Below are 22,673 nucleotides of genomic sequence, written 5' to 3'. Positions count from 1 at the left end.
TTCATTCCTGTACTTCCTCATGGGACTGACTGGTGGGACATCCAAGGTGTGGGGAAGGAAGGGTGAAACTGGAAAGGGATGCTGGGAGTGAGCTGATGTACTTCCTGCCAGCCCTGGGCTTGTTTTCCAAATCCTCCCCTCCCCTCTTGGTCATCTCAGAGTGTGTGTCACATTTCTGAGGGTACCCAGTGAGCAGTTGGGCTGTACCTCATTGCCCTGCTGCTGCCTTTAGGATCTTGTTACTTCCATGTAAATAAGTGATGAGTCTGGTTAGGAGAGAAGGCTTCACTCCTAATTCCACTGATGCCAATAGCCCCAGACCAGACCTTTTAAAGCAATCTCCAGGTTCAGCTCAGTTGGGGTAAGAGTGGTTTTTCAGGAGTCTGATTTGTGATCTTGAACAGCATTTATCATATATGGGAGATATGGAAAAATATTTTTTAAATCAAAAGTGCACTGACTTATTTTAAATGCAAGTGTGAGTGAATGTCTGTAGATGATTATTTTAAGATCAGGAGATTTTTTTTTTTCCTCGAGGTTTAAGGAATTAGAACATGTGTTAGCTCTGTCAGTGTTCTGTACCCTGAAAAGATGCTAAAAAGTGTCCAGGCTCAACAGTTTCTGCTTCAACAGAAGCCACTCATATGTCCTATTTTTGAAAGCTGGTTAATAATTCTCTTGCCAAAATACCAAACCTTGACTTTTAAGTAGGACTTAAGGTGCTGTATAATGTTAAATACCTTAAGTTTCTAGACTTTTATATGTTGGAGCTGTTGGTGAGCAGGCATAGAGGATGTGCTATTGCTCTGGGTACTCAGAAACCAACATGCCCACCTTGGTGCCAGACTCTCTGTTGAAGTGAGAATTGTGAAAGTGCAACGTTGCTCATATTTGAAGTAAAATGTTCCAAGTTTATCTGAAAAAAACGTGTAAGAACACACTCCATCCCCCTGAACTTGAATCCAGGAGATGATTTTAGTAGTCTGCAGGGAAATGCAGGCTGAGGTGTGCTCAGGGCTGCCCAGAGGCAGTGCAGTGAGTTAAGCTGTGGCAAAGAGCTCACCAACAAGGTACCAGCACTAACCAGAGCACAAGGCAGCCTCTGGCATGGGCAGTGGGGGCCGATGCCAAAGGACTGCCATGGGAAGAGCTGGAAGTCAGTGGCATGGCCAAGCCTCTCCAAGTGTAATAGAATTTGCAATGACTGTTGCATGTGTTTAGAAGAAACTTTTTGTCTGCTGCTTCCTAGACAGTCAAAAACCTTACCTTAAGAAAAAGGAATGATTTCACGTTTTTAGATTGCTCGCATGACGGAGGAGAAAGGACGTCTGCACCTTTATCAGTTACAGGGCTGCCTTTCTGATCAATAGGAAGTTTTATATCCACTTGAGTGGCGCTCACCCTAAGAGCCTGTCCTTGAAGGCAGTCAGCACTCAGGGGAGGCTTCCCAGCACACGCTGTGCCCGTAACTCGCGCACCAGGAAGGGACGGTGGCGGTCGATCCCTCTCGGCCGTGGAGCTCTTCGGGCAGCTCATTTGTCACAGTGGCTCAGAGTGCTGTCTGTACAGATGCAGGCATGGCCAAAGCAGGACTGCACCATGAAACATGAGTAAGCCTGGGCCAAGATGAACCCAGCTAGCATCTACCATACAATTTCCATAAGATTTTACCAGGAAATAAAAAAAAAACCTCAGCAAAATCTCATTAAAAGGGAAAAATAAAAGTGCAGGTGGGAAATACATTCAGCTGTCATAAAAATTTGTCGAGGAACTCTGTGTCACTGGATGAATTTTGCCTGGGGAAAAAAAAAAACATTAGTACAGCTAAGTGGCCCTGTTTATCTTGACTGTAAATGAATTAACTCAGCCTTTTTCATAGCGCTTAGGTTGGAAGGAAGTTCTTTGTTTTAAAAGGTAGGTGTTTTTGTGCTGGTATTTTTTTTTCTATTTCAGTGTGGCTTTTATTTAGGGAAGTAGGGCTATTTTCACTATTTCCATTCTTCTTTCAAGCGCCATTCATTTAGTCCACTGAAATTTAAATACAAAACTTTATGCAAGTTGTATTTCTTAAGTAAACTTCTATCAACATACAGGCTTGAGCCATGTGTGGAAATCCCCACACCCTGTTTCCGAGGCTTAGCAGCACTTGTAGGAGACAGGACTTAGGGTTTTGGCAGTCTTCCTCCAGACAGAAGACCAGAAATCAAAACAAGCAAATAAATATGACAAGGAAATGTTGCAGAACACAAAGCCCTGACAGGAACACTTGTAGTAGAGGAGCAGACACAATAATACTGTTTGCCTTCAAGAAAAGATGTTTTGAGTTAATGTTATTCCTCATGGTCTCTGCCTGTAGGAGAGGGATTTTAGCCTGGAGGCAGAGGCTGAAAGGGCTGGTGGCCTTATGAAGAGGGATGAGATATTTGCTTGTGCCCTCTGTTTTTCTGCAGATGCATTGGGAATCACTGTCCCAAGCATTGCATTGACTCTTAAAGTGGACCTTTCCTTTTCATGTCACAGCTGCACATTTTGCTGGTTTATTCCCTCCTGGCTCCCCCAAAGTTGTAAAAATTAGTACTAATGAGCTTCTTCCAAAGTACTCACTTGGCACCTGCCTTGCATTTCTGCCTGGTGGCATTGACACAAGCACGTGGGCAGGGGACATTTGCAGAATGGACATGACCATGCAGTGAAAGCAGCTAAACCCCCCTCCAGGGCTGGCTGGAAAACTCAGTGGGCTCCTGGAGGAGAGGTTTGCTCAGGCTTGGGTTTAGTTTTGCTTTGGTTGCATTGTGCCTGAATATTCACTGTTGGTAGAGAGCAAGATAAGTACGTGTCCCTTCAGCATTTTATGAAACAAAGTAATGCAGATATCTATAAGTGAGACATGACATGAAGCGTACAGATAGTAAGTTTGGAATAGTTCTGGGAGTTAAGAATTTACATGTCTTTATTAATTATTAGATGTTATTAGTGAGTGACTAAGGAACTGGGAAGCTCTAAGCGTTCTTTTGAAGTAGTGTACCCAAATTAGGCTAAATAAATAAATAAATCTAAAAATGTTGGGGAATGTCTGCTCTAATGAATTTTCTAAATACACAAATCACACTTATTAAATCAGTGGATCTTTTAACTGTAAAAATATTATTACTGTTACACTAGGGAAATCCATTCAGAATTATAAAATATTTGGAAACTCTTTCTATGTTCCATTTCAGTGGAAGGGTTGTACATTTAATAGGAATAAAAAGAAAAAAAGTATGCTTTGGGATAAAGTTTTAAAAGCCAGCTTTCCCCTTTTCTTTGTGTGTGCGCCAATTTTCAATAAGAACTGTGTTCTCCTTTTTGTGTTGTTTAAAGTAAACTACACATATAACAAGATGTTGAATTTTTTTATGGTATGTTAGCACTAAGGACAGGTTGTTAAGGGGTTATAAAAAATATTAGTTTCCACTTTATGGTGGTTGTTTTGGTTTTTCTGCAAATGAAATTTAATGCTACAAAGGGCTACGTGTCATACATACAACTTTCTCTCCTTCATTGTAATTTCTATCACCTTAATGAGCCAACAAAGCCTGTCTTTCTAGTAGAAGAATCTCAGCTGGAGAATTCCCCTCAACCTGTGTAATAAAATTCTGCAGTATAAAAGTATGGGGCATCCACTCACGTGAATCAAAAGGAGGAGGCAGGATTCTTCATGTATTAGCTTTGCTCCTGATTTTATTTATCCTTTTATCTATGTTTCCCTTTGCATTTTATACCATCTGTGTGTTCCTTCATCAAAACATTTAAGCTCATGTACAAATAAGACAGACTTTACTGTTAGTGTTTAAGAGGCAGTACAGAAGAATATATTGTTTTATTATTAAAATACAATTTATGAACCAGAAATGATCATAGATGCAAATTTATACTTTGCACATTTTTTTTCCTTAATAAGAATATGTATATTTTCATCTGGGGAGAAAGCAGCATTAAAATGAGCGAGCCTGGGGAGCAGTGCCACACACACAGGCGCACACACACGCATACGCTTGCATACACAAAAGAGCCACAGTGAGGGATTGCTGGAGAAACAAACTCCTACCAACGCCTGGTGAAACCCAGCTCTCTCCAGGAAAGCTGGAGCTGGGCTGGCCAGGGCCTGAGCCCCTGTGATGGCCTGGGATGGCAGCAGAGTGGGAGCACTGACAGCCTGGGGTGCTCAGTGCTTCAAAACTTGGCCTTTCTGAGGAGGGGAAAAGGGGGAAATAATGCCACTCACCAGATGGGCTTTTTCCAGCCCTCGTAGCTCTAATTAAAATGGCTGGTCAGGAAAAGCCTCTTCTCTTCTCCTTTTTCTGTGCTACCTACACTGCAAACATAGTTCACTAGTGAAACAACTTCCAAGTTTGAAGGATTTGCAGTAAAAATTGGTGTATTTTTTTAGGCTGAGGTGTGAAATTCTGGTCAAAGACTTCTTTTCAGCTGTGATTAATAGCCCTGGGTGCTGAATGGGGTATTTGTGGAGGGGAGTGTGATGCTAAACAAAGTGTTTGGTACAGCAGCTCTGCTCCTGCTGGAGCTCGCTGCAGCTGGCATGAGGGCTTCAGGCATAATGTAGTAAAACCTGCTTTGAAGAATTATGAAGTAAGAGACTAAAACTTGTGTAAGACTAGAGTTGCTTGTGTGCTTTACAATTTCATCAGTGTCCCTCAAGGTAGTGGCTTGCTGTTGAAGTAATTTTCTGTTCTTTTTATCATGTTTGCAAGTGTGAATTTTTCATTGGTATTAAAGTCTCTACCTCAAACCTAAGTCTGAAAATTGGGGTTCCCTGCCTTCTGGAACTGCTCAGATCCTGTAAAATGGGAGGTGTTGCATTGGTTTCTATTGGGTCTGGATGAAATCAACAGTGGAAAAATAGCTGTGAAGTGGAACTTGATTTATGGTGAAGATATGAGCTGGAGACCTGACATCAGCTCCTTGTCAAAGGGAATGGAAAAGGCGACTTGCTGTCCATGGCAGTAGGGTCTGAAGGGTTGTGGCTCTTGGTCTAGCCACAGCAGGTGGGACAGTGTTGTTTTTGGGAGATTTTACTATAGAACTGCATGTGGTTGGATGGATTTGACTAAGGAGAGGGCAGAAGGGTGGTCCCCATTAGCAGCAATGGGGAGCAGGCTGCAGTTTGAGGCAGGGTGTGCTCAGCCTCCTGGTGTACCTAAATCTCTATGTGCTTTACCAGAACAAAAGGTAGTGTGAGGAGTTACGGCCCCACTGCTCATCTGCAGATCCTAGTTATCGACTTCCATTCTTCCTGGGTTTGGTTCCTGTTTCCATACATGCAGATTATTTTCAGAACATTCCCCTTTCTTTCTGTCATTAACCTGTGTTAGGTGTTAACCTTTTAGCATTCTTATCAGGTGTCTGAATACAGGGCCTGCACAGGTAAATTTATTAGGTGTCCTGCTTATAGAGAAACTTTATAGCCCTAATGTAAAAATAGTGCTCTTCCCTGTCCTTTTCCCTGCCATTTTTCCTTTCCTTTTTTTCTTCCCTAGAGAAGCAAAGTTTGCAATAAATCTGACTTGGTGAGAGTCTGTATTCTCTGTGCAAAGCCCTGTATTTGAATTCCATGGTGCTTTGACTTTGTTTTGAAACTTCATTTCAGTGCAGCCTTTTTGCTACGTTCAGGAAACTGTCAAGGCCTTTCTGGTATCCCTTTGGCCTGTGCCATCCCCTCCAGCTGAACTCTGCCATGTGCACCTTGTCTCTGCCAGCTGCAAGTCTTGGGTCTGCTGGCTTCCAACATACAGCCCCATGTGTTTGCAAACGTTGGTTTTGGTGGTACCTGAGATTTGCGTATCTTCACTCGGTATCTGTGCTCAGAAGTGTGTAGGGGGTAGCGGAGCCTTCACAGTAAAACTTTTAAACCTGAAGTTTGGCGGAAGGTATAGGATATTGCAATTATTTGAGTAACACATTTTGTTATTGCACTTGCTGACCCACCTCTGGTCTGTTATTTGCATCATCACCATCATCTTGTCTTTGGGTAAGCTCAGCCTGCTTTTGGCATTTCTAGCGGATCAAAGGATCACTTCACAACTTGCAAATTTGATTCATGGATTTGAAGCCCTGGTCATTAATTGTAGAAGTGTTAATCTTCCCTTTCTCTACTTTCCTTGCTTTGGTTTGATAGGGTTTCAACACATAAATGTTGACATAAACGTTTCTGTCATCTAGTTGCGTTACAAATGGATCAAGAATATTTAAACCCTTGGTTTCTGAAGTAAAATCTGTGATTTTATGAGCAATGTGGAGATTGCTGGATTCACCTGTTTTATTTCACTTGAGCTTTAAAGTGCCTGCTTACTCACAGTAGATCTATTTTTGAAAGAAGGTGCGGACACTATGGTGACAGTTGCCTTAGAAATGCATGTAACAATGCAGAGAGGAGGGTGCCCACAGGCAGCTGGTGCTTCGTGTCCCTGTCCACAGGAACTGGCTGGCCTGTGCCCCATCTCCTCGTGTATCTCCACCTTCCTCACCACGCCTGCCTGTGTGTGGTGTGGGCTGGGGCTCAGCCCAACTGGGGCAGGTGAGGGCAGGGACTCTGGGTGCTCGCATCCATTTCCAGTGGAGCTCATGGCAGATGATGGGTCTGGGGGTGCAGGATGTCAGTGGGACATCTGTGCCAGGTAGGAATGGGCCATCAGCCAGATGGGTTACTTGAGCTGGGTAGGGTACACTCCACCAGTCTCATGGCCAAGCAAACTCCAGGCAGACAACAGCAGAAGAAACCTCTAAATTCCTGAACATTTCACAGATTAAATACCATGTACTGCAATTAAGAAGAAAAAAAAATCCACCCTGCCCTTTGGGGATTAACATTTGATGACAAGCTATAAGAACCGTCAGTGAGAACACTGATCCCAAATGTGTTATGGGGTGTCTGTAGGGCCAGTTTTAAGAACTACAAGCTTAATGTATTGCATGTATAAGATGTTGATCTTGACTGCAATGAGAAACATTGACTGCATTTTATTACACCTAACCCTCATATTTATTTACATAATAGATTTGGATGGGAAATATCTGTCTCCAGTGAAGTATGTGAATTAGAAACACAAAAACTAAATATGAGCACTGGGAATAAATACACCCTGGCTTGTGAGTCAGGTGTGCAGTCTGTGGGAAGGGCCGTGATTAGCCATTATGTATGTCCTACAGTCTTTCTCGTCTCACTGAGATGAGATTTTTATTTACAAGGCTCTCTTTCTCTGGCTGCAGTTCCATTAAGTTTTGCTGTAGCGTTGGAAGAGGCAGGCCCGTTAGCTGCACACAGATTTACTGTGCGAGTTTAAGCTAATGGATACTTATCAGGCAGGCTGTATTTGGTGATCGTCCATCATTTGCTCATTAAACAGTGTATCTAAGTGATTCTCATTTCCTCCCTGCCATGTCTGGGAAGGAGGAAACTAGACACATTACGATGGAATATTAATGTCCTGGAGGATTTAGCCACCCATAATTAGATCTCCTTTGCATAAACCTGCTAGTGCTACCTTATTTTGTTGTTTGTCTTGTTCTCCTTAATCACCTTCACATCTTTTTCTGTTCCTAACGATCTTTTTTCAGTTTCCCTTTGTAATTCTGTCCCATTTGTCTCATCCTTCTTCCTTTTTTTTTCTTTTTTTTTTTTTTTCTTTTCTTTTTTTTTTTTTTTTTTTTTCATTTCCTTGACCTAGTGAGCACAGCAGTCTGGGTTTCCCCACTCCTCCCTCCTTCACACAAAAAGGCTGACTTTGCCAGCAAAACCCACAGTCTCTGCCAAGCCCTATTACTGACTTTGGAGAAAAGCAGCTAGAGAACTTGTGCAAATTTAGGCTCTGAACTAGCTAAATAAGCCATGTCAGTAAACCCTCTTGTCTTATTCCCTGGCCTGCTGGCTCATGAAAGGACTAATACATAACGGTCCTATTTAAGGTGGAAAAAACCCTTGCTGGCCAAGGGCCACCAATGGCTTGATCAGCTGCTCACTCAGGAGAGAATGGGGAGGTGGCTCCGGGGCTGTGAGCGATCGTGCCAAGGACCATGCCCGGTTCCCATGGGGAATCCCAGGGTTAGGGCATGGGCAAGGAATACACCATCGACTCTCTGGGGATGCCCTGGTGTCCCAGAGCTCCTTCCCACCAACCAACAGGGCCAAGCATTACTAAAGCTGAAGGGAAATGATCACATGAGCAAGCAGAATGCCTTGTAAACATGGGGAGACCTGAGAGGAATTCTCTGGTGAAGTTGAATTTCCAAGGGGAGTGAATTGGCTCTAGTGGCTGGTAATAAAGCACACCCAGCAGCTTCTGCCAGGTACCTTTTTGCTCCCCTGAATGTTGGTACGAAGGCACCAGGGGGATTTTCCTTTCCTTTCTAGCTGCAAGGTACTGTAAATGCGTCGGGATACACTCGCAGGCATCTATTCTCAGCTGACTGGCAAAGCCCCTCGAAACTTCCTATTTTCCTGCAGAATGTGAAGGTTTCTCTGTGCAGAGTGGCGGGAGAAAGCCCCAGCTGCTGACAAAGAGGGGCAGCCTGGTTCCTGGGGGAGGCGATGCCTGGCTCGGGGCCGGCTCTGCGCCCTGCAGCGCTCCCGGGCAGCGGCTGCAGCTCTGCCGCAGCGCCGCTGCATTTAATAACAAATGGGGCTGCTTCTCATGCTGCTACTTCCCCCCTGCTGCAGATTCTGTGTTTTGCAGACTCTTGTCTCACCGATGTGATGGGGAATCTTGTCAGGGAACATCTAAGGAGGAGAGTGGGAAAGCCTTACAGCAAAGTGGGAGGTGATGTGAACAGGAAGGGTTGGCTGGCTTCTGCTCAGAGTAGCCATTTCCAAACCTTTTCCGCTGCTCGTTGTGGTGCAGTTCCCGGGGCTGTGCAGGGCTGACCCTCTCTGGGCAGCAGGCTCCGTGGAGCAGAGGTGATCTCTTTCAGTTTGAGGTATCAATCTGTCCGCACCTCTCCAAAGGATGGGCTCTAGATGCACACGGAAAATACCAGGCTATTTAAAGTGTAAAGGCTGTTAACACCCTTTGTGCTCCTGCCACGCCAAGCAGCTTGCAAGTGACTGCCTTACAATCCCCAATCCACAAAGTTTTGGGCGTTCTCGGCTCCCTTTGACTTTGTGGAAATGGAAGCTGCTCTGCATTTTGCAGGATTAAGAGCACTGTATCAAATCCCAGGCTGCCAGTGCTGTGGGATGAGTCGCGGCACATGAATGGTGGTCAGACGGGGCTATTCTGTGTCCTATGCTGATTTGGGAGCATGTAATTGCATGTGATGGGAGGGATGGAGCAAAGGCTGGGTGGGATAGCAGAGTTGTGTGTCTGAAAGTGGCAAAGGAGCCTGAAGATTAGAGAAGATCACGGAGCTCCTGCATGCAAGTACCGATAGCTAGGGCAGGAAAAGATGTGATTAATGTGTGACTGGCTTACAATGCGGCTTGGTGCTGGAGTATTTCTCTAGAGGGAAAGCTGTGAGTCTTGACACGTACATTACAGCTAATACACAGGCATCAGTGAGACTTCCCTGGCTTTATCGGAGAGTTCAGTCACCAACGAAATCTAACAAAATCCTCCAAACTAAAAAAGTGGCACCAGCATTTTGTACATTCGAGGCATTTTGTACCTGGTGTTTTCTAAGATTGCTGGCAGGTGAGGGAATGGCCCTGATCCTGAACGCAGTGCTTGGTAACAGCCTCGGTCCAGGAAAGTTCCCCCCAGCAGCTGTGGGACGTGCTACTAACCCATTAGATTTCTCAGTAGTTCCTCACACTCTCACGTTCCTGACGAACTATGGTGTTTTTATATTATGGGAAGTGTTAAACTGGTCCTTGTGGTCCTTGAAGCCTGTGTAATAGGATAAGGGAGCATACACATGCCATCTGAATTACTGAGGGGCTGTTGCTCACTTGTAAAGCTTGATTGCATCTAGAAATCAACATTTGGTGCAGAAGCATCTTACTTTGATAAGGTTAACTTCTTTCCTGGGAGTGATAAAGTGTTAAATAAGCACTGTGACTGTGAATGGAGTTCAGGTAATGGTAGCCCCATAAATAGATGTTCTCACTCTTAGGGGAATGGATTCTGAATCCTTTCAGAAGTTTCTCTGAGCACAAAGAACTGAAATCTTTGAGCCTGCAGCACTCGTGACCTAGCAATTAAATAAGCATCCTTGGAGAACATCTGAGACGAGCAGGCAAAATGCAAATATTTGGCATGTGCTGTATTGTGATGTTGCCATTGCCCACAGTTCTTCCCCATGATGGCTGTGTGCTTGTCCTGGCTCTTGCATTTGGCCCCACAGTCATCTGGAGCAGAACAGAGGTCTTCCCCAGGTATGACAGCGGGGAGTCCTCCTCTGCTGGGGCAGAGGAAGGGGAGGCAGATGTGTCCTTCCACTGCCAGCAATGACATCCCTGTGCCAGGCCTCAGGTGGGCAGTCCACAAACTGAACCATCTTTTGAGCTGACTAACAATAAGAATTCCTACACTGCCAGACCAAGACTATTTTCAAGTCAAACCCAGCCTTCCTGAAGGGTCTCAGCTTCATAGATGCCCCCAGATTTCAGCAAAGACACAGATGGTGTAGCAGGCACACACTTGGGTGAGATTCCTATAACTATTTCATGATCATCACCCTGAAGGATGTAGCTTAAAAAGTTTCTTTTTATTTGCGGTATTTTATCTCAGTGTGCTGGCAAATACTATGGATCATTTACAAAAGAGAAGAAAAATAAGTTAATGCTTTAAAAATAGAAATAGACTGCTGTGAGTGTTGATATCAAGGTGTAGTACTAGACTTTGAAACTTTTTCTTGCCCGTTTTTTTTAAATGAACTACATAGTGATTTTGGCACAAAGAGTTATGTGTACCCTCTTTGTTGGTCACTGTGTTGTGAGTGTTGTGCCAAAGATGCCTGAAGTTGAGTAGGATCAAACTTTTGTCCTCTTGCTGTATTGTCTCTGTATTACTGAAGAAGTAAAAATATGCATTTCCAAAGCATTTTAAGCTCATCTTTCTAATGGAGAGAGCTGATAGAGACCAGAGTAAGAGTGTACTTACATGGCAAATTCTGTGTTCCAACCATGACTTAATGTGCAGGCATGCCATGTAAATTGGGCAGAAAACAGGCTGAGTTTGTGAAAAAAAAAAAAAAAGGGAAGAATCCAATCCAGCAAAAAACCAAGTGAAGTGTGTCTGTGAACATTCTGCACACAGCTTAACACCAGTGATTTTGTGTGTCTTCATTTTCAATGCCTGGTATGACATGCCTCCAAAATTTCAGGAAATGCTGAATCTTCACTCTCTTGTTGCCAGGATTCTTGAAAAGTAGTTAGAATTGGTACAAGATCTCCAGTTGGTTTGGAATGAGATCAGGGTTCTCAGTGTTGAATGGTGCTGCTGTTCCCTGTGGTTTTCCCAAGCTGCAGAGTGTTTCATGCACATGGGCGGCTCCTGCACATGCTGAACATCAGCCTTGGGTGTCCACACAGTCTTAGTGATTAACTAGCACAGAAGTGTCTAGTCCTTGACTTGGGTAGTTATGAGTATGTGTAGCATGTCTCAGAAAATGTATTTTCCTGCTAATGAAATGGGAATTATTCTTACTCTGCAGTGTATTTTGAGAGTGATTGTGCTGAATGCTTTGTACCTCTTCCCTGGCTTTGTTTTGCCCGTTACCACAAGTTAAGTAACATCAGCTACACAGTGAATGTTGATACACATGCTCACCTGAGCCAACCTAGGTTTCAAGGAATGATGACAAAAATATTAGAAAACTGAAAATTCAGCTCAAGTGAATAATTCTCTCTCTAATATTGCGGACTAAGAGTGTTTTTGACTTCGTTCTCAGTAGTGAGACATGGAAATCTCTTCACAGCCATAGTGAATCTGTGCTGGGTCCACTATGCCCTGCCAGGTAGGGCTTGCCAAGTCCTAAGGCAGTCCCTGGGGGCCTGTCCCCAGATGGGGTCTGTGGGACTCCTCTGCCCTCTGTGAAGAGCATCATGTCCCCAGATCTCCAACCAGCCTGGGAAGACTGTTCCTGGAGCCATAGGGAAGAAGGAAGAGACATATGCAACTGAGAGCAAATTTCAGCTGCAAATGTTTGGCTGTTGAAGTTGACTTTAGGAAGAAGAAGACATTTCCTTCTGACTTCCATGGCTTCTGCTCACTGCCAAGGTTGTGGAAAAGCCAGCAGCGACACCACTTCAAATGCTGGCTCCTTAAATAACCATTTATATCCAGAAGATTAGGCAGCACAGAGGAACCTCGCACCTCTTGATTTTATGCCCACTATGGAGAGGGAGCTGAAGCACATGGAGTTTAGTGTCTCCCTGCAATTACACTTGCTGTCTGTGACAAAGCCTGATCACCTATTTTTCACTTCAGCTTTGCACACTCCATTTCCCATCAAACCTTTGGGGCTTCTTAATGGGTGTGTAGACACAGTTCTTGGGTCTTTCTTTTCTGGATGTGGCTGCTTTTGCTCCTTGTTTCTCTCTGCCCACTGCCCAGGTGGGTGGACGGATGGATGGGCAGGTGAGGATCAAGTGTTTGAGTCAGTTGATACTGCAATCCCTCTTGGAATAGACTTGGCTGTTACTTTTTCTTATGGTTTAGCCTCTGAAAGATGATGTTTGCTTAAAAGAGTTAAAGGAAAAATGGAAAAGCAAAGGGAAAGGTGGTGGTAGTGTTGTGAGCAGCAGCTGCCGGGCGATGTGTCTGTGCCTAAGCTCAAGAGGCTGCATCCCACTGGCCTCTTCCTTCCATGGATATGCAGCACTGTCAGCTCTGTGGTGGGTCTGTACAAATTGAGGGGGAGAACCTGAAACCATGACTGCAATAATATAAAGTGAATTTCAGTGCCGTTGCCTCCACGTGAATGTTCTCTGTCCCCTTTTCAGTCATTAGGGAGCAAAGCAAATTAATGCCAGCAGAGGCTGATTCAAACCTTTGCCCTCATTTAAGGGATTCCAAAAACTGTGGTTTTGTTATGTGCTGGAGCCAACTGCCCTAGAGCAGCTCAAGGACTGGAGCAGTCTTTGGTGATTAACCAACATGAAAGTCAGTGTTTTGCTAAAATCGTCAATGACCGGTGCAGATCCATATACTACTCCTTGACTAGGACCAGATTTATCTCTTTTATGTATTTTTAGCAGACTGGGTTTTGGTTTTTTTTAATCTCTCTTTCCAAGACAAAATGTAAAGAAATAAAAAAAGCCTCAGCATAAAAGTAGTAATATAAAAAAAAAAAACCTCTCCAAGCAAAACAACCAAAAAGCAGTCAAGGATAAAATAAAATTAAAACATTCCCCTTATCTGTTTTGAGTAAGGTACATGAATTTCCAACTTGGCTTATTTAGTTTTGGAGCAAAAACCCTCCCAGGTGTATATAGATTTTGATGTTAAAATGAGACATGCATTTGTGTAGGACTGAAATGGTATTTCGGATAACTGCATCCAGAGTTTTTCTATTAAGAGATGGGTCAAAATGGGAACAAGATGGTGGCTTAGAGAGCACAAAATGGTAGGTGAGCCCTCAGGAGGGAGCACATTCCAGCCAAGCTGGCTCTGCCACCGTCATGGGATAGGACCAATAATGGCTTCAATAAGCTTTGCCTCTTGTTTTTCCTCTGTCATTCTGGAATTTAATATTATGTGACATGGCCTTTATGCTAACATAGACTCTGAAAAAAGTATAGCCAAGACTCAAGTGTGATTTCTCCAAAGAAATGGTTGAATTTCATGTTCCTCCATTAGTAAACACACAGATTTAAGAAAACCAGACTGGTGCTCTTCTGTGGAGCACGCATTTTTCTATGGTTTGGACATAAAATTACATTTGTCAAGGCACTGCCTATGTAAATTATGTTCTCTGTTCCTAATGCCATATGATGTTACTACTAGCATCGACTTGATGCCAGAATTCTGCACTGGACTGGGGGGAAAATGTAAGGAAAGCATAAAATCAAGACTCTTGTGATGCAAATGTCAGTGTAAATATTCACTGGAGCAGGTTGGCCTGAGCACAGAGGGCTGGTCAACAGGGTTTGTGCTTGTGCCTTTGCAATATGGTTTGGATTCCAGTTGCAGAATTCTATAGAATGTACATTTGAGTCCAGCATAACTTAGATGAAAGGGTGAGCGATTGTCCAGTGCATGGAGTAAATAATATTAATCAGAAAATAAAGACCTATAATTTAATTTTTTTTTGGTGTCAGGGTGGTAGAGTGGGCAGGTGATGATGATAAACTTTTGCAATTCAAAAGAAGAATTTCTGCAGTTGCTGCTTTCAAATGCCCAGTCTGTCATTAGTATAACCAGCACTGATTTCAGTAACAGCAGAATCAGGCACTTTTTTTCCTGGCTTGTTGTTGGCTGTTCTCTTAGTTATTTTTAAGAATGTAAGAAACTAGTGGTGTTTTTACAATTGTTAACAGGCAGAGGGTTTTAGCTCTGTCACTTGCAAGTGCTGAGCACTGGCTCTGACAGCCTTCACAGCAACAGCAAATCTTAAAAGCAGTTTTGTGACTTCCATATCACAGAACATGGTTCTACATCAAAATAGTATTTTTTAATTCTGAAAAATCCCTGTAGATACCACTGGGTTCTGAATATGGCAGATGTGTTAGTATGTTAGGATGACATAAGTCAGGCAATTTTTCCTTCACAGGACAGTTCTTTACTATGATCTGTTGAAATATCCATTTCAAAAACAGCCCCTATATTTACAATGGCAATTTTGCACATGCAAGCTGTGCATGTACAGCATTTCAAATGTGAATACTTACCAGGTAGTGGTGTTTAAGCATCTATTAAAGTTTCACATGAACTTACTGTCACCCGTTCAGGAAGAAACTGCAAACACAAATACCATATTTAGGTCAAAAAGTAGGAAAAAATCTCTTTACTAAATTTCCACCTTATGAATTATTTTATAGAAAGCAGTAAGTTCTTTTTCAGCAGTGGAGAAGTCTGTTTTAATACTTAATGTCATAGTGGACCTAGTTTTCTGATGACTTTGCTTTCCAGTTGGTTTGCTTTAGCAATCACAACTTATTTTTTTTCTTTTTCAGTTGAAGAGGGTGAATCTTCAGATTTTGCTTTGACCTGGGACTCGTCAGTGACTCAATCAGGTAAATATTTTAGGTTCTTCTGATTGCAAAAACTGACAGAAAGCTGCCAGGCTTTTTACAGGAACTGTATTTTGTATGTCACATTCCTGTCTCAAATCCAAGACTACCCACTGCAACACAATTTTTATATCAGTTCCATATGGTCAATAAAATCTATTACACACAGAGACTAATATACTCTTATCCTCCAGAGAGCCATTCTTTCTTCTTGTGGGCACACTGAAACGGGTTGTGATTTCTCCAGTATAACCACTTTGAAGTTTTCTGCAATGGGCACTGTTACACATTCATTCCAATCTAATTACATAAAAGCTGCTTTAATAGGAATTTTAAGCCTCGGTCTCAACTGGAATGTGTGTATTTCTCCTCTCGGAGGAAATTGGAAAGTACTGTCAGGGCTGGAGAATAAAAGTGGTACATTGCCATGGTAGAAAGATTTAAAATTTGAACAAGCTTTTGGTCTGCTTGACAGTGATAAACACGTGTCTGAAGCTCGTTCATCCATGTTAGGTCAATAATCTGAATAAAAAGAGGCTCAAGAAACTGAACAGGATGAATCAAGCTTGTCTGTGTAATATGTATTGAGAACACAAGCATGAGGGTAAATGTCAGATTTAAACAGTTTTTGTTTAAAGCAACTAGCCACATCTCAGTCACTGTGCCCCATGTAAAGATATTTTGCTGTCTGTTTTTAACATTTATGAGATGCTCAGAATATTTTTGATTTTGAAGCCAGTAAATCTATTTCTGTGCTCTCTCCACATTGGACTGTGCAATGGTATTCTCTTAGAAGCTCACCAATGATATGGAAACAGCTGAGAAACTGAGCAGTAATATGAAAACCAACAGTGGTGCTGCATTCCTGGTTAGATGGGTTTCGAAGAGTCATGGGGAGCCTGGCTCCCAGGGGACACTTTCTTATCAAAGTAAGCACCTCTCTGGTCTGAAAGGCACAAACTGCCTTTGCGTGGCCTTTCACATTGTAGCCACTGTGCTCTCAGATGCATCTTCTGGGGCACTGGGTGCATCTTCTCTGGGCACTCTGGCTGTTTGGAGGGGTTTGTGTTTTCACTAGTCTTTGATAGCAAATATTGCTGCTGCTGCTGCTGCTGCTGCTGCTGCAAACCCCCAGCTGTGATGTGGAAGGCCCCTTTGTGCCTGGAGCTAACAGTGCATGAAAAGAGCGCTCGCCAGCTCTCTTGCTTGACCTTCATCTCAAACAGCACTGCAGTGGAGTTACCGGTGTTATCTATCACAAGTCTGGAAGTGTATTAAATTCAAAATAGGCTGTGGTTCAAAACAATGACAAAAAAAATGTTCTGTGCACAGTAGAGTTAATTTGGGGTTGGTATTGGTGACTATGCCTTAAGTAAAAGACAGACTGTGAAAGGCTTTTACCAAGTTAGTTGAGTCTCCATTTTTCTTCATTTATTCCCACAATTACAGCTCTCATTCAAGACGTCGGATGTGGGAGAAAATGTATTGTATGCATGATTTATGGCAGCTTTAGGAATATATGTGTTAATTGGGGGTTTTCTTCTTAATACATTTAGTAGCTACAAACGTCAATCTTGTATGTGTATAAAGAGGTGAAACTCTATCCTGTCAAGCTGGGATGCAATACATGGGATACAAGTTGCAGGTTGGAATATGATTGAGGAACTGCACAGAAAAAGCTTAAAAAGCTCAAGTTTGTGGTGATGTGGCTGTGTGGAGTCACTGGTTCTTGTGTGGTGTAGCTCCACAGCGATATTCAGTAACTGAAACCAGTCCCTCAGTCCCAGTGTGTGAGACTTTCATTATGTTCTTTTATGATCTTCCTGTTTGCATTAGCTTCAGTAGTGTGATGTTGAAGTTCAATAAAGGGTGAAAAAACACGCTTCAATTTCTTGTTTCATGTCCCTTCCTTCCCTGGCCCAAAATGACAAAATTGCCTTCCCTTCCTTAACTCCCCCAAAAGGAAAAAAGACCCCAAACGCCAAACCTGGGACTTGTTAACTCTGAAACATTTGCCAGATGTTTCAAATTAACATATTTCTCTCCCTCTTTCTCCTGTATGTGTTTGTACATCTCTGTGTGTGTGCAAACACATGCAAAATGACTTCTGAAAAATTCTGTTGGCACTCTGCACAGCTGCTGTGGGCTGGGGGAGTCATGGTCCCAGGGTTGGGTGGTATGTAGGATCAGCAAGAGCTGTTACAGGTAGAATGTAAACTTTAAACTTTTAAAAAATATATAAATATATTTTTTTACTAGTGAAATAACTATATAGGTGCATCTGTGGGGAAAAAAGGAGCTTTTGCTACAATATTTTATTTTGTTCATCTAACCAGTAGAAGCTATTCTAAAAAAAAATTGTGAGCATGAGTTGAGTCTGCAGTCATGGGTCTTGTCTCGGTGGCTCTGATGACCATGTGTCCTTGGTGTGCCAAAGGGCTCCAAGCTCGGTGTCTCCTGGGGGAGCTGCTCTGCTCCTGACACATACTGAGGGTGCACAGCCTGTGCATCCCTGACCACACCAGGGCAGGGGCTGCCTATGGGAGCTGCTTAGTGCAGCCCAAGGAAATTTGGCTGTGAACACCATGAACAGGAATCCTGTGCTCAGATGGGTCTGTTTGGTGACAGCTTGGTACAGGACCATCCTTTTTCCTCTGGCAGAGTGTGTGCACAAGTTGCTGTCTGCTCTGGTGTAACTGCTTGTTCCTGGTAAAATCTGCCAAGGCAAAACACTTTGCAAGAATCCAACCTGGGCTGTACTTGCACTGAGGAATTTATTCCAGTAGTTCAATTACAGCTAGAAATAGTTAATTTAATTTTTAAAATAACAGCAACTTAAAGGCTGTGCATAAGAACATAGAGAATCAAAAAACCATAGAAGAGGCAGAGGCTGCCCTTGCACCTCTGAGTGAGGGTGAATAATCTGAGTGTCCACCAGTACTGTTTAACAATGGGCATATAGCGAATTTCCTTCCTCTTCAGGTTTTGTAAACATCTTTTCCTTAATGTAAAAGGAGGAAAAAACCCCTTTTCCTTTCCTCCCTTAACCCAAGGACTTAGTTTGTTGTTGAATAGCTTGTCAGGCGTGTTTTGCTGCCTAAGAGGCAGAGATGTTTTCTGTTCCAGAGGAGCAGTGTAGCTGAGTACTTCTTCCCCCTGCTTTCTCCCCCTCAACCCTTAACACACATGCAGCCCTTGCAGCCTGTCTGTCCTTCTCCAAAAGTGCCACTGGCGTTGGGCTGGGCAGGGCTGTTGGGGGCCAGGCAAGTGCCCACCTCTGCTCTGCAAAAGGGGCTCTGGCTTCTTCGAGGCCAAGGCGAAAATGAGCTTCAATACTCGCAGAACAAAGGTCCAGTCAGACAATGCTGCATTTCTGCTGCAATACATCACCAGGGTATTATCTTGAGGAGCAACAAGGGACGTTTTAAAGAAGTAAAAAGTCTTACTAAATATATAGAGAATTTAAGGCATTTTAAAGACCTATGAAAGCATTTTATATGGGAGTTACTGGGGAGTTTCTCATTAGCCTGACTGTGAAGCCCCAGGGAATCTTGGCTGAATTGTCTGGGGCAAAACACAGCAGATTCTGTCTTCTCCTCAGGAGCCTGCAGACCTAAAAGCCTAATTTTTTTTGTGTCTGCTTTTGAGGTAGTTGAAGGTATCTTGTTTTTCTCTGCAGCTACCTGTTACAGTACTGATCAAGAAAGAGTTTTGGAAATAGGGAACTGTGGACCATGTCCTGAGTGCTGGGGACAAATGGCACTGAGTATGTCTCTGTGCACAAGTGTTTGCAGAGCATGGGGGTTCTTTGCAGTGTTTGCAACAGGAAAGGCCTCTCAGTGCCCAACCATCCATTAGCACATAACATTAGTGTAATTCAATTATAACATTCCAGAAATCATAAAAATAAATTACAGGTTGGTATTCCCTGCTTTCCCCATTAGCTCCAAATTTCCTGTCCCTGCCACTGAGCTCACAGCAGCAGCCGGGCACACGTGTGAGGGACATGTTAACACAGCACAGCATGGGGAAAAAAACCAAAACACAATATTTTAGGACACAGATATTTGATGTTTTTCTGTTAAGATTTCTCTCCCGTGCTTTTTTTATGCAGTACACCATTTTAGATTTTTAATTGCATTCTGCAATTTCTTTTAAAGTTTCTCTCCTTTCAGGGGGAAGAAAAGGGGAAGCAGCAGCTTTTCAGAAATGAACCACAAAATAAAGGAAAACCATCCTGTGGTCACTCCTTTTCCTCTCTTACGCTTTGCATGGCATCTCCCAGCAATGTAAATCAAAATTTTCACTTGGTATCTCTAGAGGAGCAACATCTTGACACAATTTGGAGACTTTCTTTTTCTGCAGGGCTACCAGAGCCCATGCTGGGGTGCTTTTAATGCTGTCTCTGCTGCTCAGGCTCGTGTTGCCTGTTCCCTCCTGGCTGTTCCCTCTGTTCTGCTCCTCTTTCAGTCTTCTGATCCTGGTGCTGCATTGTCTGTTCCCAGTGTTGAAGGTTTCTGTTCTCCTCTGTTCTGTAGAGTTGGGTTTAATTTTGGCTTCTTGGGAAAGCTGGGGTCTCATGAAGCAAAAAAGGCTCGTTGCTGCAAGTATTCTTCCCTTAACTTTTCCCCATTTTCTATTTATTGAGATAAGTAACAGAAAATGTATTCTCCTGCCTCACCTTTCCCCTTGGGGAGGTCTGTTTTGTCTGCACAGCTGCTTGTCCCCTCAGCTTCCCTCCAGAACTCTGGGCTTGCATGGGCCACTGCCTGGTGCCCAAGACCAAGAGCAGCAGCCTCCCAGGCCCCTGTCCCTTGTGGTGTCCCAGTACCCGGAGCTGTCCCTGCCCTCTGCCTGTGGGCATGGGCTGTGTCACCAGCATTCAGGGAGTTCGGGTGAGGGAGACTCCACACACACCAAATTCCTTTTCTCTATTCTGGCTTGCATTGGATTTTGTCTCATTTAACTTCTAATTGCAGAATGCAGAAAAACACAACATGAAATTCTGGGATCTCTGCTGCAGAGCACTGGAAAGGTCAGTTCCAATTCAGAGGGCATTAGAAACTTGTTATTTTGCAAGTACTCTAAAATTACCTGTCCTGAGTGTCTTCACAAGCTCAGCTATCTCCTAGAAGCTGATTTCACTACTAAATCAGTATGAGAAGATTCTGATTACACTGGGTAAGGATTTCAAAAGAAATAAATCTGTGAATTTAGCAAAGAACTTAAAAGACTTTGGTAACTTTTTTAGCTTAATATTTTTTCAGTATATTGTGAGATCTCAGCTGGTTGGCTTTCTTGTGTTGGTTTAAAAAATGGCATCCTTGTCCCTGCACTGACCTGTGGGATGCAGCCCAGTCAGTATAGTCTGAGGTTCTCAAAATTTTGAACATCTGTTCTGGAAGCATCCAGAACCCAGAAAAATGCAAACAAGAAATAAAGTTTGGAATGTTTGCAGCTCAGATTACTGCATTCCCCACTTATAATAAGTTGAAATTCTATTTTCCTTGGTAATATGTGGGTTTTTACAATGTCACATTGTAATATGTTCTTTTTAGAAGAAAAAATAAAAATAGTTCTCATTTCCTTATAAAACTTATTTTTTAGCATTAATATTTTACAGATAAATACTAATTTATATATATTTATTTAAAGAAAACACTTTTGATAGTGTTTTATCAAATGGAATATGAAGTAATAGAAAGTACCTGATACTCAGATAATGTGGTAGATGAACATCCTAGACTGATGTAAGATTTTTGTAGCTGGATAATACAAAAAGAAACAAAATAAGTAATTTTAAACCCTTCCCAGATTCCTGTGTTTGTAGGAAACATGAGACAGATACAGGCACAGCTCTGTATCTGCAGGCACCAGGGCTTCCTGCGAGCAAGCCTGTGCTCCCGGCACGCCCGGGCTCCTGGGCAGTGCATGGGGGGCTGCAGGAGGAAGCTGCTGGCTGGAGTGACAGGGCAGTTCCCAGGGGTCCCTGAAGGCCAGGCGACATCCTGCAGCTGTAGCACCTCCAGGGGAAGGAGCAGTACAGAAGTGGGATTTGTGTGGCGCGGCCCCGACACGTGCTCGTGGTGTGGAAGCAGCCACCCCGCCAGGCTGCCGAGGTTCTCTGGTGGAGCGGCACTGTAGGTGTTCCCCTCTTGTTTGGGGAGGGAATCTCTGGCAAGAAGGAGCGATCTTCAGATGTGAACACAGCATGGGTGTCAGTATTTAAATTAGAAGCACACACCTGTGTATTACGGCGTTTCCTAGAAAATACTTACTATTAAAAATGTTAATTGGGAAAATTATAGCGATAGCACAGAGGAGGAGAATTAATTTCCATGGTAAAAGAAGCGAGGAAAGAAAAGCTCATTTCAAAGCGAGCTGTCAAGTTCTCCCCCTACCCCATCACCCACCCTTTCCCAGTCTTCTTAAAGACAATGTACACAGGAAAGCTGGTCTGCCTTAAGGAAGCAGAGCAAGTGCAGTGCATTGCAGCATGTCATTGGTGCCTAAAGCCAGCCCTTCTAGTTGCTACAGGCTACAACTGTAAGAGGGAGGATTTCTGCAGGCTGCAGGGTCACAGCCCTGTCTGGTCCCCAAGGACTGGTGTGCACTGGGATGCCAGCAGTGCATCAGGACTCGTAATTTCTGTCAAGTCTAGGAATACCTCTGGGGTCATCAGGATAACCTCATCTGAAATCTTTAGAGCTTGGTGTATGTACTGGTGATGGGGATGTTCCCATAGGGTCTTCTGGCAGCAGCACCCTGCCAGGAACACAAGCATGCCACCAGCATGGATGGCTGCATACTGATGTTCTGGGATGGGCAGGGGCCAACCTCCCCAGGGCTGCATCCCTGTCTTGCCAGTGTTTTTCTCCCTCTGACAAATGTACTTTTTATTTAAAGGTGTGCCTGTTGGTACTTTATCTGCTGGGAGATTGTAACACTTTCATTTCCTAGCACAGACTGAAGGAAGTCAATCCCTTTCATGGGTGGACCATCAGGAGCAGCGTTCCTGGCTCTCCTGGGCTTGCTTGGTCTCCCCCCAGGCACAAAAATCCTGGTGAAGGATTCGCCATTGAGCTGCAGTGAGTGCTGGAGAAGAGGAAGGCACAGCACCTTCCTGTCTTCTTCCATTCATGTGTTTCTTTCAGTGGTGCCATCTTATTCTCCCTTGCTGCCCAAGTGAAGGGCTGTGATTAGATAAGCATTTTTTGTGGTTTTAAGTAGAAGTTATATCTGTTGTTTATGACAGCTTTCAGGGGTGCAGCTAGGAGTAATGGGCTGAGGTAAAGCAAAGGAGATGCTAGGCTGAATATCAGGAAACATTTCCAGGTAGTGGGATCTAGTAGCCTGGTATCATCTTCCATTACCTTGGTTATATACAAACTGGACTGGACAAAGAACTTGAAAATACACTGTAGGAATGGTCTTACGTCCACATAGGGATGGATAAGATCACCTGATAAATCCTTCTCATCTCTAATTGCTCCAATTCTGCTGCATT

The 22,673-nt window shown here is 43.5% G+C and overlaps 1 protein-coding gene across 5 annotated transcripts in view; it reads left to right on the top strand.

Moving 5' to 3' along the window:
- Nucleotides 1-22,673, top strand: part of ZNF423 (zinc finger protein 423) — a 265,551-nt gene that overhangs the window by 65,578 nt on the left and 177,300 nt on the right. For all 5 annotated transcript variants that reach the window (XR_011003353.1, XM_068202661.1, XM_068202658.1 and 2 more), the window contains one exon: nucleotides 15,110-15,169. Coding sequence is in view for 3 of the 5 variants with exons in the window: in XM_068202658.1 (XP_068058759.1) it covers nucleotides 15,110-15,169 (60 nt within the window). In the remaining 2 variants the exon portion in view is untranslated. The remainder of the gene's footprint in view (nucleotides 1-15,109; nucleotides 15,170-22,673) is intronic.

Source organism: Anomalospiza imberbis, chromosome 12, assembly GCF_031753505.1.
Source record: "Anomalospiza imberbis isolate Cuckoo-Finch-1a 21T00152 chromosome 12, ASM3175350v1, whole genome shotgun sequence".
Taxonomy (NCBI): domain Eukaryota; kingdom Metazoa; phylum Chordata; class Aves; order Passeriformes; family Viduidae; genus Anomalospiza; species Anomalospiza imberbis.
The sequence above is the reverse complement of the archived record's forward strand: the minus strand, read 5'-3'. Positions and strand labels throughout refer to the sequence as shown.